Source organism: Anguilla rostrata, chromosome 17, assembly GCF_018555375.3.
Source record: "Anguilla rostrata isolate EN2019 chromosome 17, ASM1855537v3, whole genome shotgun sequence".
NCBI classification, from domain to species: domain Eukaryota; kingdom Metazoa; phylum Chordata; class Actinopteri; order Anguilliformes; family Anguillidae; genus Anguilla; species Anguilla rostrata.
In genome coordinates this window covers 29,650,041-29,666,040 of record NC_057949.1, presented here as the reverse complement: position 1 = coordinate 29,666,040, position 16,000 = coordinate 29,650,041, and the positions used below count along the sequence as shown (strand labels likewise).

Genomic DNA, 16,000 nt, shown 5'->3' with positions numbered 1-16,000 from the left:
ATTGACAGTTGCATACCAGTTTCGTTTTAAGTATATACACTTCACTTAGCCCATCTGTTTACACAATGCTTCTCTTTCCAAAAATAGCAAATTACTCCGTAAGACGTAGAAATGTGTCAAGAGTTTCTATTGAGATGCGGAAGCATTTAAATCTAAGGCTCCTACTGCAGCCTGAGTGAACAAAGCAACTACCCTGAAATCTGTGTACACTACGTGCAAATTCTCCGGTCACAGAATGGTCTTACTGGGTGTTATATAAAATTAACACTCATATTATATTAATTAGCGCGAAAGCCGTTCAACTAATATGGAAAAAACTGCGGGTAAAATTCATTTTTTGCCTAAGAGAACAGTGCCGTCGAATACTGATCAGTCCAACTCTGAAACGATTGGCTGTTTAAAAGCATACGTCATGGAATCACCGTACACGCGACCAATCCTGGTTAAAAAGGAAGTGTGGTTCAAGGGTAGCTAGTCATTTTCTTCCTTTTTTAGTTTTGGGTTCTGAAAAATCTGCATCACTAGTCTTAAAATGGAGAATGAAAGGGTAGATGAGGCCACGCGAAGAAAAAGCGGGGAAAGTGAGGGAGACGAAGTCAACTCTGACCGAAAGCGACTGAAAACAGAAAATGACAGGTAAATACAGCGATAAGCTAGCGTAGGCTGCTATTGGTTTGTTAGCCTGCAGTTGCTTTTTTTCTGACAGTTGATTTGCTTGCTCACAAACGAAGAATGTGTTGGTGCTTAACGTCTTAACACCAGAAAAGCGTAACATCAGATATACATGTGGTTTGTTTTAAAAGCATGCCATATTACTGCAGTCACTACAAAGACCATATTTAAATTTACGCGCACAGTATCCAACTGTATGTTCAACACATAGCCTAGGTTCAACATCATGATGCCTTTGTCACAAAAGTTTGTGATAACAAATCACTGTAAACTTCAGTATCAGCTCCTATGATACTGACGATAAAACAATATCGCTTCTTGTACAAATTCATTCAAGCAATTTGTCTCCCTCGTGTGTAATACGGAGTTGACTTTAAGGAACCAGCGAAATTAGAAAGCACATTTGACAATCGCAGTTGTGTACCAGCATCGTGCCATACTTGATTGTTACAGCACTTAAACGGATGTCGTATAATAATGATTTTATTTCGTATGCTGTCGTTTCTCCAGTGGGAGGTCCTGTCTGGATCAGCCGATGGATTTGAGGAGTGTGTACGAAGTTGTGAAGTACGAACCGTCACATCTGCCAGGTAAATGTCAATCCAAATCTTATTAACGCATTAGTTCCTCCAAAACGGCAAAACTTCCTCCAAGACTTGATGGACATCGATTTAATTTCTTACAAAATCTATATGAAATTTGTCATGGTGATTAATCGCAAAGCATCCCCCACTGAATGCGCTAATGATTGCTTTGGGGGAAATGATCGGAATATCGCGACTGTTCAAAATAAGTAGCTAGGTTCCCTTCTCTTAACACCGTTATTGTTTGAATGTTTTGGGGTGGGTGGGCGTCTAACAGGCAATGAAAGCCAATAAGAAAAGTCAGTTGAAGCAGTTGTTTGTGAGACTGGAATGGTTATCAGAATATTGTTCAGATCCATAACGCCATATAAACAGCACTGTCAATAAATCATTCAGTATTGTTTTTACATAAAAAAGTGCAATAGATAGCTGCATCCCTGGTACAGAACAGTGGTGCGTGCTTAAAAACACTGTTTCGGGGCAGACATAAATAAATAACAATAACAGTCAGACTGTGTAACTTTTCATTGTTGTGACTTGCATTAGGATTCATTCTTTTCTTTCATGAAACCAGTTTTTTTTTTAATAGGCATACTATGCTTGATAGTGGGTTCATCATTTTAAAAACGGGGGTCTTTCCAGTTTTCAGCAAAAACAGAACATGACATGAACCTTTCTGACAGATGATCGGGAAAGCTAATAAGTGCCGATGTTTCTCTCGCAGCCAAATATTATGACACGGACACCACCGAGCCGGTAAGCTACAGCCTGAAGTCGTTGGACGAGCTGCTGTCATGGAAACGGAGCGAGGCCCACCCATTCAACGTGGCCACGGTGCCGTTAGCCAGCCGCCAGCCTGCGTTGACCAGCGACCAGCGCAAGACCCTGGTGTCACATGACATGATGGGCGGATACCTGGATGACAGGTGTGCTCTCTGTTCGTGTTGCTGTATTTACTGGTGTAGCGCACACTCTCGTCCTTGCTTTAACGCCCCAGAGGGCTCATGAGGACGTGCCCTTGCTGTTTGCGCTGGCGCATCAGTTTTTCCTGTGGTGCGGAATCAATCCGTCACCGCGTCTAGTTTCCGTGCTGATTCCAGAATCTTTGAACTCCGGTTACTCGTCCGTGGCAGGCTGTTTCGTGGCATCAGACCTTCCTGTGTTGACTGCAGTGGTTGTGTTTTCACCTCATTCCACCTCGCACTTTGCACACGGTGCCTTAACCGCTCTTGAGGCAAGTGGGGTTTGAGTGCTCTGCCCTGCTGTGGGGCCTGTGGCTCTCTCAACCCTTCGTAGCACGGCTGTGGGAAGGGAACTGAATAAGTCCCGCCCTCCCAGGTTTGTGCAAGGGGCGGAGTCAGAGACGCCGTACGCCTTCTACCACTGGCAGTACATCGACATCTTCAACTACTTCAGCCACAACATGGTGACAATCCCGCCCGTCGTCTGGACCAACGCTGCCCACAGGCACGGCGTCCTCGTTCTCGGTGAGCCCCGGGCCCCAGAGCCACACTGCCTGAGGGTATGGGAATGATCGCAGTTGCCGATTGGTTCATTGGCAGAGCGGTGTGATTGATGGGGGTAGGTGATTGGTTCATTTCAGAGTGGTGTGTGTGTGACGGGAGATGCAGGCTGGGTAGCTTCAGAGCAGTGCGATTGACGCGAGATGGTGATTGATTGGTTTCAGAAAAGTGTTATCTGATCAGATGGTGTGATTGATTTAAAGGGGAATTCCACCGCTGAACAGTAACCTCGTTTAACAGATCAAGGCGTAACTGATAAAGTCTCTCTTAGTGGCTAAAGCAGTCTCTTCACAGAAGTATTGGCAGCTAAATGTGTGAATTTGGTGGAGGTATACATACATAATGAAGTGTGCCTTTACTCTCTCATTTGTGAAAAACTACAATGGGCAAAGGGGGTGTTGACTGAGCTAACACAGTCGCTTGGGATGCTGGTCGTCTCGTCCGAATGTTCTCTCTCCCCCGGCTACCCCGACAGCTACTCTTCCACAGGTAAAATTAAAAACTCAGCGAGGAGCTCCCCTTTGAGGAGAATAAGAGAACTGATGGGTTTTTCAGGAACCTTCATCACGGAGTGGACGGACGGCGGTAAGATGTGCGAGCTGTTCCTGGCGGAGGAGGAGTCTTACCGCACCGCCGCGGATAAGCTGGTTCAGATCGCGCACTGCTACGGGTTCGACGGCTGGCTCATCAACATCGAGAACCCGCTGAGCGTGAGTGGTCTCATCGACCAGCCTGGGGGCCCTTTACAGCCCCTGACTGCTATTCTGCTGCAGTGCTGAGACTGCTGGACCACGCCCACACCCACCCTCTTTATCACTAGCAGCACTATAACACCTTCCTCTGTGTGGCCTGTGGTACCTCTTAGAGAGGGAGGGGGGTTTCCATCTGCTGGACATCCCCTGCTCACTGCGCAGGAGCACCTCCTGTGGGTGAGGCAGTGCGTAGCGTCTGCGTGCGCTCTCCCTGCTCCAGCTGCGTAACTGCGCAGTCCTTTGGTGCTGCAGCTGCTTTGCTCAGTCAGTGGACTGCAGAGAGAAAAGAAGCAGCGTCTGATTGGGGCTGAAACACTTTAACACTTTAGGGTGTGATGTCACAAATGTGTGATTGCAATGTTCTTAGCTTAACATTCTAATGCTGATGTCACAATCACTGCTGGTGACTGACAGCAACGGAGTTCTAGAACAGTGACTTTGGATTTAGAAAATATTTAAAATTTAAAATTCCAAAAAAACCTGCTCTTTACAGGGTTAAGAAGGATGAGTGTGGTAGTGCCATCCTCTTGAACTGGTCAAAGGCAATGCAGCGGCAGTTGTGATCAGACACTCAGTTTGGAATAAAGAAAAGGCTGAAAGGAAAGGTTGCTTTAGAAACGGGGAGAGTACAGGAAGTGCAGCTCAGAGACATGTCCTCGTGGTTCAGGGTAACGTACGGCAGTAGGGCTACATTTTTGGCATCTGCCCCCCTCCGTTTAGGCGAACGCGGTGAAGAACACGCCCCTTTTCCTGCGGTACCTGACGGACCAGATGCACGAGCGCGTGGCTAGGAGCCAGGTGCTGTGGTACGACAGCGTGCTGGAGAATGGCGACCTCCGGTGGCAGAACGAGCTCAACGACAGGAACAGGCAAGAGACGCTTTAAAAAAGTGTTCAGGAAATAATTCGGTCACCTGCCCTGGAAGCAGGAGGAAGCTGAATAGATGGAGACATAGTTTAATTGGCTTTTTAGAAATGTGAACCGTACAGTAACCGTCAAATCGTACACTGATATCCCACAAAACTGTGACACCATGACAACCCTAGTGCATATGACTACATTTAAACTTTGCACCACTCCTCTCTCCTCCTGCTCTCCACTCCTCTCTCCTCTCCTCTGCTGTCTCCTGCCTCCTCTCTTCGCTCTCCTCTCCTCCCTCCCGCTGCCTCCTGCTCACTCCTCTCCCCTCTCTCCTCTTGCTGTCCTCCTGCTTCACTCCTCTCTCCTCCGCTCTCCCTCCTCTCTCCTCTTGCTGTCCTCCTCCTCTCTCTCTTCCTCTGCTCTCACTCTCCCTCCTCTCTCTCTTGCTGTCCTCCTGCTCTCCACTCCTCTCTCCTCCCTCTCTCCTCTTGCTGTCCTCCTGCTCTCCACTCCTCTCTCCTCCTGCTCTCCACTCCTCTCTCCTCCTGCTCTCCACTCCTCTCCTCCCTCTCTCCTCTTGCTGTCCTCCTGCTCTCCACTCCTCTCTCCCTGTTCGGCAGAGTGTTTTTCCAGGCATGCGACGGCATTTTCACCAACTACAACTGGACGGAGCAGAGCCTGGAGTGGATGGGCTCGTACCCCGAGGCTCAGGGCCGCCTGGGGGACATCTACGTGGGCGTGGACGTGTTCGCCCGGGGGGAAGTGGTGGGGGGGAAGTTTGAGACCAACAAGGTGAGGGGGGGCGTCCCGTCCGTGAATACCCCTGCCCCCGCCTCGCCCCCCCCCCCCCAGTGCGTGGGGCTCGGGTGGTGACCCCTCTCTGCTCCGCCCCTAGGCCCTGGAGCTCATTCGCAAGCACAGGCTCTCTGCCGCCATCTTCGCGCCCGGCTGGGTGTACGAGACAAAGGACAGGAAGGAGTTCCGGGTGAACCAGGACAGGTGAGCACTCGTCCTGCTGAAGCCACAGCGCCACAGCGGTGGAGGCCATTTTAGTTTCCATGCTCTGGCCATGACAGTGGCTAACCCGCGAGGCACACGCTTCCTGGAATAATATCTGCTCGTGATCTAGTTAAATAACAACCCACCCTGCTCAACAAACTGCTCGGTGACATTGCACAGGACGGCCACCAGAGGGAGCCGAAGGCTGTGAATTTATGCTGCATCTTGGATTCTTTTTGTGCAGGCATTCTGAGCACATTGTTCCTGCGGTATGTAAAGTGTGCTGCTGAAGTTCCTCCATGCTGGGGAAGGGACAGCATTCCTAAAGATAATGGCTGAGGCAGACGCCAGCCCTGCCTGTACTTAGGATCATTTTTAAAACCCGGCTCTGTGAGATGCTAATGCTAACGCACGTGGGCCCAGCTGGCCTTCCTCAGAGCATCGTGTAGCTGCTGGTTTTGAAATGTTTTCCATTTAATTTTTTGTTTCACAGCATACCTGATCCGTTTCGATTTGTGCTGCAGTAACAGAAACGCAGTGATGTCATTTCCTGTTTGCAGGTTCTGGAGCCTGCTGTCTGAGTTCCTGTATGTTCATCGCCCGTCCTCCCACCTCCCTTTCGTCTCGTCCTTCTGCCAGGGGTTTGGCGAGAATTTCTTCTGGAAGGGGAAGGTAACCGTCGCCACGGTGACATTTAGTGACGTGTCTTTCAGGTTACATACGGTCAGTCAGCTGAGAGGAAGAGCAGTGATAATGACCCTACCATGAGAAACGTAAACATCACCTAGACCAGTCACCTGCTCATCACCTAGACCAGTCACCTGCCCATCGCCTAGACCATTCACCTGCCCATCACCTAGACCAGTCACCTGCCCATCACCTAGACCAGTCACCTGCCCATCGCCTAGACCATTCACCTGGCCATCACCTAGACCAGTCACCTGCCCATCGCCTAGACCATTCACCTGGCCATCACCTAGACCAGTCACCTGCCCATCGCCTAGACCATTCACCTGGCCATCACCTAGACCAGTCACCTGCCCATCACCTAGACCAGTCACCTGCCCATCACCTAGACCCATCACCTAGACCAGTCACCTGCCCATCGCCTAGACCATTCACCTGGCCATCACCTAGACCAGTCACCTGCCCATCACCTAGACCAGTCACCTGCTCATCGCCTAGACCAGTCACCTGCTCATCACCTAGACCAGTCACCTGCCCATCACCTAGACCAGTCACCTGCCCGTCACCTGCCCATCACCTAGACCCATCACCTAGACCATTCACCTGCCCATCACCTAGACCAGTCACCTGCCCATCACCTAGACCAGTCACCTGCCTATCACCTAGACCAGTCACCTGCCCATCGCCTAGACCAGTCACCTGCTCATCGCCTAGACCAGTCACCTGCTCATCACCTAGGCCAGTCACCTGCTCATCACCTAGACCAGTCACCTGCCCATCACCTAGACCAGTCACCTGCTCATCGCCTAGACCAGTCACCGGCTCATCGCCTAGACCAGTCACCTGCCCATCACCTAGACCAGTCACCTGCCCATCGCCTAGACCAGTCACCTGCCCATCACCTAGACCAGTCACCTGCCCATCGCCTAGACCAGTCACCTGCCCATCGCCTAGACCAGTCACCTGCCCATCACCTAGACCAGTCACCTGCCCATCGCCTAGACCATTCACCTGCCCATCGCCTAGACCAGTCACCTGCCCATCACCTAGACCAGTCACCTGCCCATCGCCTAGACCAGTCACCTGCTCATCACCTGGCGCCCCTGTGTTTCTCTCCCGCAGGCGGAGAGCGCCACCTCCTGGTTCAACCTGAGCGCGCAGGAGCCGCAGCCGCTGTACCTGAGCGAGACGCTGGAGGGGTCGGGCAGCCTGAGGACGCGCGGCTGCCCCGCCGAGGCCTGGGGTGGCGGCTCCGCCCTGCTGCTGGAGGGCGTGGTCCCGCCCACGCTGTCCAAAGTGTGCGCCAGGTACGCCCCTTAGCCCCGCCCACGCTGTCCAAAGTACAGATTCGACCCAGGTCTGATTCATAGAGAACTCTGAGTGTGGACTGTTACACGTATGCCCCTGTATTGTACGGTTTAAATACCTGTAGTAATAAGGGTGCATGTTGGTAAGTGGGAGGGATTTGAGATGTTGAGTGACGGGTGTGTCTGCTGCTAGGATATTCTCCGTCCACATTCCGCTGGCCTCCAGGACGCTCGTCTCCTTCATCTACAAGTCCTCTGAGGGAGTCACAGTCGGGCTGGAGCTGAAGACCACCGACGCAGCGCTCTGCTCCTACGAGGGAGTCCAGGACGTCCCGCGTGAGTCACTGTCCCCTCTCTCACAGTCCCCCCTGAGTCACAGTCATCCCTCAGTCACAGTCCCCTCTCTCACAGTCCCCCCTGAGTCACAGTCACCCCACTCTCACAGTCCCCCCCCTCAGTCACAGTCCCCCCTGAGTCACAGTCACCCCACTCTCACAGTCTCCTCTGAGTCACAGTCACCCCACTCTCACAGTCCCCCCTGAGTCACAGTCACCCCCCTGAGTCACAGTCCCCTCTCTCACAGTCCCCCCCGAGTCACAGTCACCCCCCTCCCTCACAGTCCCAGTCAGTCTTCATGCTTCTGTAAACGTGTGTGTGTGTGTGTGTATGCATCTGAATGCGTGTGTGCGTACATGCGTGTGTGTATGCGTCTGTATGTGTGTGCGCGTACATGCGTGTGTGTATGCGTCTGTATGTGTGTGTGCATGTGTGTGTGTGTGCGTGTATGTGTGTGTGTGTGTGTGTGTTTTTAGACACCAGTGTGCAGCCCAGGGTTCTGGAGGGGGACCATGAGCTGGTTCGGCGTTTCACAGAGAACTGCGGGGTGTGGAGGCCGGACGGCTGGACTGTGAGGTAGGACTGACCTGCGCTGCGTTTGGGGCTTGGGTGAGGAGGATTGTGGGTAATTCAGCCGCAGCGGGGATCCTTACTGCCTGAGGACAGCACAGGGTGTGCTGAGGGGAACCTGCCTGGACCTGTAGTCTGGAGTCTGACCACTAGGGGGCCCTCTGCAGGTGCTTCCTGTTGGAGCTGAAAGGCTGTGCCCTGCGGGACGTCTGCGTGAACGTGAGCCGGGAGGAGGGGGACCAGGACGTCCCCTTCAGCTGCAGGATCGGCGAAATCATGGTGAGACAGGCTTCAGCCCCGCCCCCTTCTCTCTGGAGCCGACTCCACACTCAGCCCCGCCCCCTTCTCTCTAGAGCTGACTCCACACTCAGCCCCGCCCCCTTCTCTCTGGAGCAGACTCCACACTCAGCCCCGCCCCCTTCTCTCTGGAGCTGACTCCACACTCAGCCCCGCCCCCTTCTCTCTAGAGCTGACTCCACACTCAGCCCCGCCCCCTTCTCTCTAGAGGTGACTCCACACTCCGCCCCGCCCCCTTCTCTCTAGAGCTGACTCCACACTCAGCCCCGCCCCCTTCTCTCTGGACCCAACTCCACTAGCAGAGTTTGTGATATCGGGACAATAACAGACAGGCACTTATTTGTTGAGGCCGTGTCTCACACCATCAGGCCTAGAGCATCATGGGTTTGAGGGATGGAAATCCCGGTTACTGTTGCCATGTGGCTCCTACCTTTGCCCATCTTGCTGCGCAGATCAGATCCCCGTTTCCCATGATGCAGCTGGTGCGGTGACAGTCCTTTGTCTCTCCGGCTGCGCAGGTGATGGATGCAGAGAGCCTGGCGGTGCCCCCCCTCTCTGTGGAAGACATCTGCCTGTCGGACATCCTGTGGCGGAGGGGCGTGGGGCGCGGGCCGGGCACCCAGGACCGGCTGCACCTGAACGGCACGCTGCGCTGGCGCTACCCCGCGCAGCTGGTGCGCCACTTCCGCCTGCACTGGCGCCGGCTGCGGGGGCCCGAGCCGCACTCGCCCCCCGGCCCGCTCACCCTGATTGGACGCTCGTACTCCTCGCTGTTCCGGGTGTGTGAGCTGGCGGTGCCCGAGGCCCCCACCGTGCTGGAGCTGGTGGTGGAGCCCGTCACCCTCGAGGGCTTCGCCCTGCCCGAGTCGCACTGGGGCCGCAAGGTCCTCAGCTACGTCAGCGGGGGAGGGGTTTAGCTGCAGCCCCGCCCAGAAGGGGAGGGGTTTAGCTGCAGCCCCGCCCAGAAGGGGAGGGGTTTGGCTACAGCAATTACCCAGAAGGGGAGGCGTTTAGCTGCAGCCCTGCCCAGAAGGGGAGGAGTTTAGCTGCAGTCCTGTCCCAGAAGGGGAGGAGTTTAGCTACAGTCCTGTCCCAGAAGGGGAGGAGTTTAGCTATAGTCCTGTCCCAGAAGGGGAGGAGTTTAGCGACAGTCCTGCCTCAGAAGGGAGGGGTTTAGCTATGGCTGTGATTGCCCCCCCCCTCTTGTGCTGACTCTGGCAGACTGTTTAAAGAGCAGCCTGGGCTGTTCTCTGATTAAATGTGGTGCTTTTGAATTGACCATAACTGCTGCTTAAAATGTTTGTGTTTAAAAGCTTTTTTATGAATAAACAATATGCAGGTCACTAGCTTTTTTTAATAATAATTTAAAAAAAAGTCTTTGTTCACACTTTTAATAGTGAATGAAATGTCACCAAAATTTACATTAGTCAGTGGACAAGAGTTATCTAGAAATTGCTTTAAATCTTTTGTACTTTTAAGAAACCATATCTTCTCGCACAGAAGCGCTCTCCAGTACGTTTGGAAGTATGACGGGCAGGCGGTAGTCACTGTGAATCCTGCCTCAGGAATAAAAACCCAGCTGATTGGTTAAACTGTCATTTTTCATGCTGCTGACAGATCTAGCCAAGCAGTATGGACATCAGAACGCTCCTGATGAAGTTGTCCAAAGTTAGATTTTGCCTGACTGTACAGTCAAAAATCCACCAACCTCACTGTGATGTGATGTTCTCTCAGTTCTTGTGATTCTGTAGAACTGAAAATCCACTGTGGCAAATTTTGTTAAATATAGGATGGTCTGATGTTTATCAACTCCTAGGAAACAGACAGAAATCACACACACATACACACCTTTGCCTTGCCTGTTAACAAGCCAAAATGTTTTGAAATCCTACCTGAGGAGAAACAGACATAGACATTATTGGTGCAGTACATCAGACCAAACGTTTTCCTTGGGTTAATGGTGGAATCATAGTGCGCTCGGTGCATTTATACGGGTAAGTGAAAAGGAGGGAGGATGAGCTCTCTTAAATGGGAGAAGGTTATTTTACAAAAAACAAACAAACAAAAAACAGTGGTATACCAGATTTGGATATTCAGGAGTCTACATGAGCTCTGAGCAAGAGACTATCATACCTTCTGACCATAAAATGCATTGTGTGTAAGATTTTCAACAAGAAACCTGAAAATCATTAAAGTCATTTCAAATATGTAAGAAAATCTCTCTTCTTTTCTCACCACAACACCCACTCTAAATGAGCAGTGACTTTGCCGGAGAAGCCGTTCTGTCTTTTATTTTGAGCCATCAATATAAATTGATGATTATATAAATAATCAATATAAACTGATGATAGATGATGGATTTACACCAGGGCTACCCAAACCTGGCCCTGGAGGCCAGTAGAGCTGCTGGGTTTCATTCTTCCCCTCCAATCAGGACTGATTTAAACCTGGGACGCCAGGTCAGTTAAACCTCGACCGGTGATATTAAATCGATCAGTTAACTATCAGGTAGAAAAGAAAACCAGCAGTGCTGAGTATCCCTGATTTAGCTGTTCCAAACTCCACATACGTCTAGCACTCACTTTGGGTTTTCAAAGCTGGACCTGTACCCAGCGACAGGGTGAAGCACGGCGGCCATTTTGGGCCTCAGCGCTCGGCGAACAGCAGCCGCGGTGGAGCGGGAGCGAGTCCTCACAGCGACCCCAGCGGGCGATTACTGGGCCAGACTGAGGGAGCTGGGTTTGAACTCCAGCCAGGAACCCTGCCGCACCCCACGGGACGACTGCCCCAGGGTCTTCAGCGAGCACGTTCAGCGGCGTGATCTCCAGGCCTGGTCCAGCGGGTTCTGTTTGTTCAACATTTCGGGTTTTTTTTGCTAACGAGCGCTCTGTTCTGCGGCTGCTGCTGCCTCCTGTCTACGCGGCTCGGCGGTAAAGTCCGGAGTCTTACCGCCAGCACTCTCGGTCCCCCCCCTCCCCCGCCTGCCAGGTCATTAATACCCAAAAATTTATCTCCGAAAAAAAAGTGGTTGAGCGATCGCCCAGACGGGACACCGCTCTCTGTCCTCTCTTTAAATTATCTGGGCATTCTGACGAAGCTGTTGGGCAACGCATTAGTTTACTACGCGGTTATAAATGCTTAATACATTATTAATAAGCACATCGTACAACATTTAAAGAAAGGTACACTTCTTTTTTTTCTTTCTCATGATATGTATTTATAGTAACATAGAGCTTTAGCTTGAAGGCATGGACGGCACCCTTAACTAGTCAGGCCTTTCGTAAGAGTATTAAACGAGAGAATTAAACGGGTAAGAGCAGCGAGGTCACTGTTAAACACTGGAAAGCTCAGTTTGCATGATATTATTGGCCCCATCCTGCCCTGTGCATACCTAAACAAACAAACAACAAAAACAAAAAAAGGTGGCGTGAAGTATAATTAAGATCTCTTATTCCCATCCAAACAAAACTGGTTTTGTGCAGGATAAATAAAAATAGGGTTGTCTTCACCTGGGTGGGGGTGGGGGGTGGGGAGTACAACCAAACATGCTGTCATTACCTCAGCCAGGTGAAGCGGGTGACAGGACACCTGTTCCTCCCAGGTAGGGGTCCCCGCAGGGCGAAGCGGCAGTCCCTGTCCCGGGCCATCTCCGCTGGGGGACCTGGTGGAGCCCTCGCTGTCCCGCCCAGCTGCTCTGACCCCACCGCAGCGACCCGCCAGTCCTGTGGGGTCTCTCTCTCCCACGCTTCTACAAGCCCTCGTACCCTCTTCTCATCTGGACAACGGGAACACCTCACTGCCACTGGAATTCAGCCCCCCCCCCGTCCGTTCAGCATCCTCCCGCGAACTCCCATCCCTTTAACCCCTGTCAGGTGTGACATCACAAATATGTGATTGGAAGGTTCTTAACCCAACATTCTAATGCTGATGTCACAATCACTGCTGGTACCTGAAAGTGTTCTAGAACAATGACTTAAAATTAAAAAAAAAAAATAAAACAATTTCAAAAAACCTCAAAGGGCTAAGCCCCCAGCAGCCTCTCTCCAGGGTTGCTCTGCCCTCACAGGAAAGGGCCACAGAGCTTTGCCCCCTGTATAAACTATAGGCAAACTGACATGTACTACAGGAAAATGCTGTATTACACTAGGCCAGTCACTGGGAGGCGCTGTTGTGTTTTCAAACATACATTTTAGTCTAGAAATGTTGCCAGTAAGACCAGAAGATACCCTCACATTATCTGGGAACAACGCTCACGTTACGGGAGAGGCACAACAGGGATGGGTCAGCGTCTCGGGGGGGTGGGCCCACAGCCTCACTGTTCAGCCCTTTCCCTGTATTGCGTCGTTTAGACCAATGAAATGACTGTTTCTCACCGAAAAGAGACATCTTTATTATCAATATGAGTAACAATATAGTAATTACAACAATCATAGTACACAGTAATAAATAGTACTGGAATGCATTCAAAGCATAGAGAAACAAAACAAAGGCAGTTCATTAAGAGAACAAGTTGACATCTTTCAGTGCATACATTTATTTTCGTTATTTAACTTTAAATAGAAAGATTTGCATAAACAGGTTAAGAAAAAAGAAAGAAAGGACTCTTTTTTTTAGGGTTTGGCAGAGAGAGTACAGCATGTGTATATGTTTACATGGGGGAGCGTAATTGAGTGCTTTGGGAGAGACGGAGAGGTATATGTTTAGAAGCAAACTCCCACACAGAAGAATGAGGCCCTCTATGTTTGGGATGGTCTGCTCACCTGTCAATCAAACGTTTGTGCTAGAGGGGGCGGGATTAGCAGAAACCGGGCTGAAACAGGGTCCTGGGCCACACATCAGGGTTGGTTGAGGTAAACACCCCGTCAGTGTGTTCTTCCTGTCCCCAGGAAGCTGACCTAGGAAGTACTATGTGGCCCTGTGAAATCTCCCACATCCATTTACCCCATGTTCCCATACCAAAATAAATTATAAAGTTATACTGTATATATATGTGCATACTTCTTTATTTTTTTTTACTGTGTGAAATCATAGGACTGTAGAAAAATAAAAATGTCTTGTGATGACGGACGCTCTCTTCCATCCGGCCGGGAGGGCGGTCCTTTGGCTCCGCCCCTCATGCCTGGCGATGCTGTTGCCATGGTGACGTGCCACATGCTCTCTGTCAGCCGTGAGAGGAGGATTCCGTTCCTCAGTTTTTTAGACGCTGTTTTCGGTCTCATTCATTTCTCATTTGTGTTGCCCCCCCCCCCGCCCACCCCGCTCCCCAAGTCTTCTTCTTCTGTGGTGTCCACTGTTAGTCAGTACAGCGCTCCTTCTTTTAACTGCTGAAAATACAGAAAAACGGCAGACGTTTGTAAAATGGCCTCCGGAATCAAAGATCATCAGATGCATGGGCGGGAATGATAACGGATGGGAGAGAATGGATCTCGCTACAGGAAAATGGATCTCGCTACAGGAGAATGGATCTCGCTACAGGAGAATGGATCTTGCTGCAGGAGAATGGATCTTGCTGCAGGAGAATGGATCTCGCTGCAGGAGAATGGATCTCGCTACAGGAGAATGGATCTTGCTGCAGGAGAATGGATCTTGCTGCAGGAGAATGGATCTTGCTGCAGGAGAATGGATCTCGCTACAGGAGAATGGAGATTACTGCAGGAGAAGCGGATAACTCTGGGCTGAAATGGGTATTAACTTGTACTTGTAAATATGTATGGAAATGATACCTGGCAATATATTGATATATATTGCACATATACATGTATTTGTATGAATCATATATTTTCGGTACCGAACTTTCAAATATAAAGGCTGCTGCAATGGCAATAATAACTAATTTGTAATTTCCTGCCGACCTCCTTACCTAGAAACAGGGAATTAAATGACCAGTTTTAACAAAATTGCATGTCTAAAAAACCAAGGTCAGGAGGTTGTTAGGATAATATGTACAGTACTATGACAACTAATCTGTAAACACTACCAGGTGCTTTGAAATAATTACATTTCTAAACATTATATCTTGTAGAAAGCAGGCTGAGTGTATAGAGAATAACAAATTCATCCTGCACAGCTAGTCCTTTATTTAAAACAAAAACCTTTCTGGTGAGCAATCAAAAAAAATGTTTTCACAAGAACAAAAAAGACTAAATCTGGTGTGTGTGACCTCAGATTGGGTCCAACAGGAAGGACCGAGCTGCAGAGAGGCGCTGTGTGAGGAGGAAGGAGGGGTGCAGATCTGTTCTGGACTGGACCGCGGCCCAGAACCGCACACCGGCGCCAGAACCGCACACCGGCGCCAGAACCGCACACCAGCGCCAGAACCGCACACCGGTGCCAGAACCGCACACTGGCGCCAGAGCCAACCGCACTGGCCCTCAGTCACAGGCTCCCTCCGGCAGCCAGGGGGGGTAACGGGTTTGGAGATCCAAGATTCGTTTAGATGCCCGAAATGCATTCGTCTTTTTATCTCTCGTTCTTATCGTCACATTTCAACCAGAGAATTCAAACCAAAGTGTAGCCAGTGCGGCGTTTCGGTTCAAAGCTCCGGGAACGGTAATCATCCGCAGTTACCGAATTAGGGTCACATTTGAACGGACAGTTGGATGGTTTGGCGTCAATTGTAGGGAGCTGCAGGAGACGGAATCTAAACCGATCTAAATGAGACAGCTACTGCATTTCAGACATCCCCTGAGCTGAGCTTTCTTATTCCAGGCGGTTTGCTATGTTAAAGGGAATGTAAAATAAAGGGACTGCATAGCAGAATATTGATCTTCAGCCATGACAGTGGAGCTGACTGTCCTGTCAATCACACATGTGCATAGGTGGACACCAGCATATGCTGAAGCATACGCCCCCAGCCCTAACCTGTTCCTCCTCTCCAGTTACATTAATCTACGATACCCTGACAGGTAAGACCCTGACAAGATGCTGACAGGTAAGACCCTGACAGGTAAGATGCTGACAGGTAAGACCCTGACAGGTAAGATGCTGACAGGTAAGACGCTGACAGGTAAGACTCTGACAGGTAAGACGCTGACAGGTAGGACCCTGACAGGTAAGATGCTGACAGGTTAAGACCCTGACAGACTGCAGAGTGCCCACAATGCAAAGGCTGTTGTGCTGCTGTGATAAAACAAGAGCATAAAAATAACTCAAGTCTCAGGACATCTGATCGCTGATCCACAAATAAGATCTGGAGAACAATGCAAATACCCACCCACACCTGTTAGCTGAATTTACACTGCCCACCCCAGACATGCACAAACACACTCGCAAGGACTTGTTTAATATTTTACTGATAAATATACTGATTACACATAAATAAATCACACATAAATGCACATGTATGTAAATGAATGATTGATGTAAAAAATCTTTTAGTTGTTTTTATTTAATTTTAAATATGAAAGTGTTAA

General features: G+C 50.3%; 2 protein-coding genes across 11 annotated transcripts in view; one reads left to right on the top strand and one right to left on the bottom strand.

Moving 5' to 3' along the window:
- The first annotated feature begins 437 nt into the window (after positions 1 to 437).
- engase (endo-beta-N-acetylglucosaminidase) lies at positions 438 to 9,931 on the top strand. Of its 2 annotated transcripts, XR_010326826.1 has the most exons (15): positions 438 to 636; positions 1,183 to 1,262; positions 1,981 to 2,182; positions 2,595 to 2,743; positions 3,335 to 3,489; positions 4,252 to 4,400; positions 5,013 to 5,184; positions 5,288 to 5,391; positions 5,952 to 6,063; positions 7,201 to 7,385; positions 7,579 to 7,721; positions 8,198 to 8,297; positions 8,459 to 8,570; positions 9,107 to 9,639; positions 9,674 to 9,931. XR_010326826.1 is itself a non-coding variant. In XM_064315987.1 (14 exons), exons 1-14 carry the CDS (start codon positions 533 to 535, stop codon positions 9,503 to 9,505), a joined length of 2,166 nt encoding a protein of 721 aa, XP_064172057.1. In that variant the 5' UTR covers positions 438 to 532; the 3' UTR covers positions 9,506 to 9,931. The 2 variants fall into 2 exon arrangements, 1 of the variants encoding a protein (XP_064172057.1); XM_064315987.1 differs by having other exon boundaries at positions 9,107 to 9,931.
- A 3,022-nt stretch (positions 9,932 to 12,953) lies between these two features.
- Positions 12,954 to 16,000, bottom strand: part of LOC135243879 (RNA binding protein fox-1 homolog 3-like) — an 83,307-nt gene continuing 80,260 nt past the window's right edge. For 8 of the 9 annotated variants that reach the window (XM_064315993.1, XM_064315995.1, XM_064315996.1 and 5 more), the window contains one exon: positions 12,954 to 13,912. Coding sequence is in view for 2 of the 9 variants with exons in the window: in XM_064315989.1 (XP_064172059.1) it covers positions 13,886 to 13,912 (27 nt within the window). In the remaining 7 variants the exon portion in view is untranslated. The remainder of the gene's footprint in view (positions 13,913 to 16,000) is intronic. The other variant, XM_064315990.1, reaches the window with a different exon arrangement.

Bases quoted from the DNA above. Each gene is read 5' to 3' on its own strand.
- engase (XM_064315987.1), top strand. From the start codon at position 533: ATGGAGAATGAAAGGGTAGATGAGGCCACGCGAAGAAAAAGCGGGGAA. The intron at 2,183-2,594 runs GTGTGCTCTCTG...CCGCCCTCCCAG, and splicing joins GGCGGATACCTGGATGACAG to GTTTGTGCAAGGGGCGGAGT. The intron at 5,392-5,951 runs GTGAGCACTCGT...TCCTGTTTGCAG, and splicing joins TTCCGGGTGAACCAGGACAG to GTTCTGGAGCCTGCTGTCTG.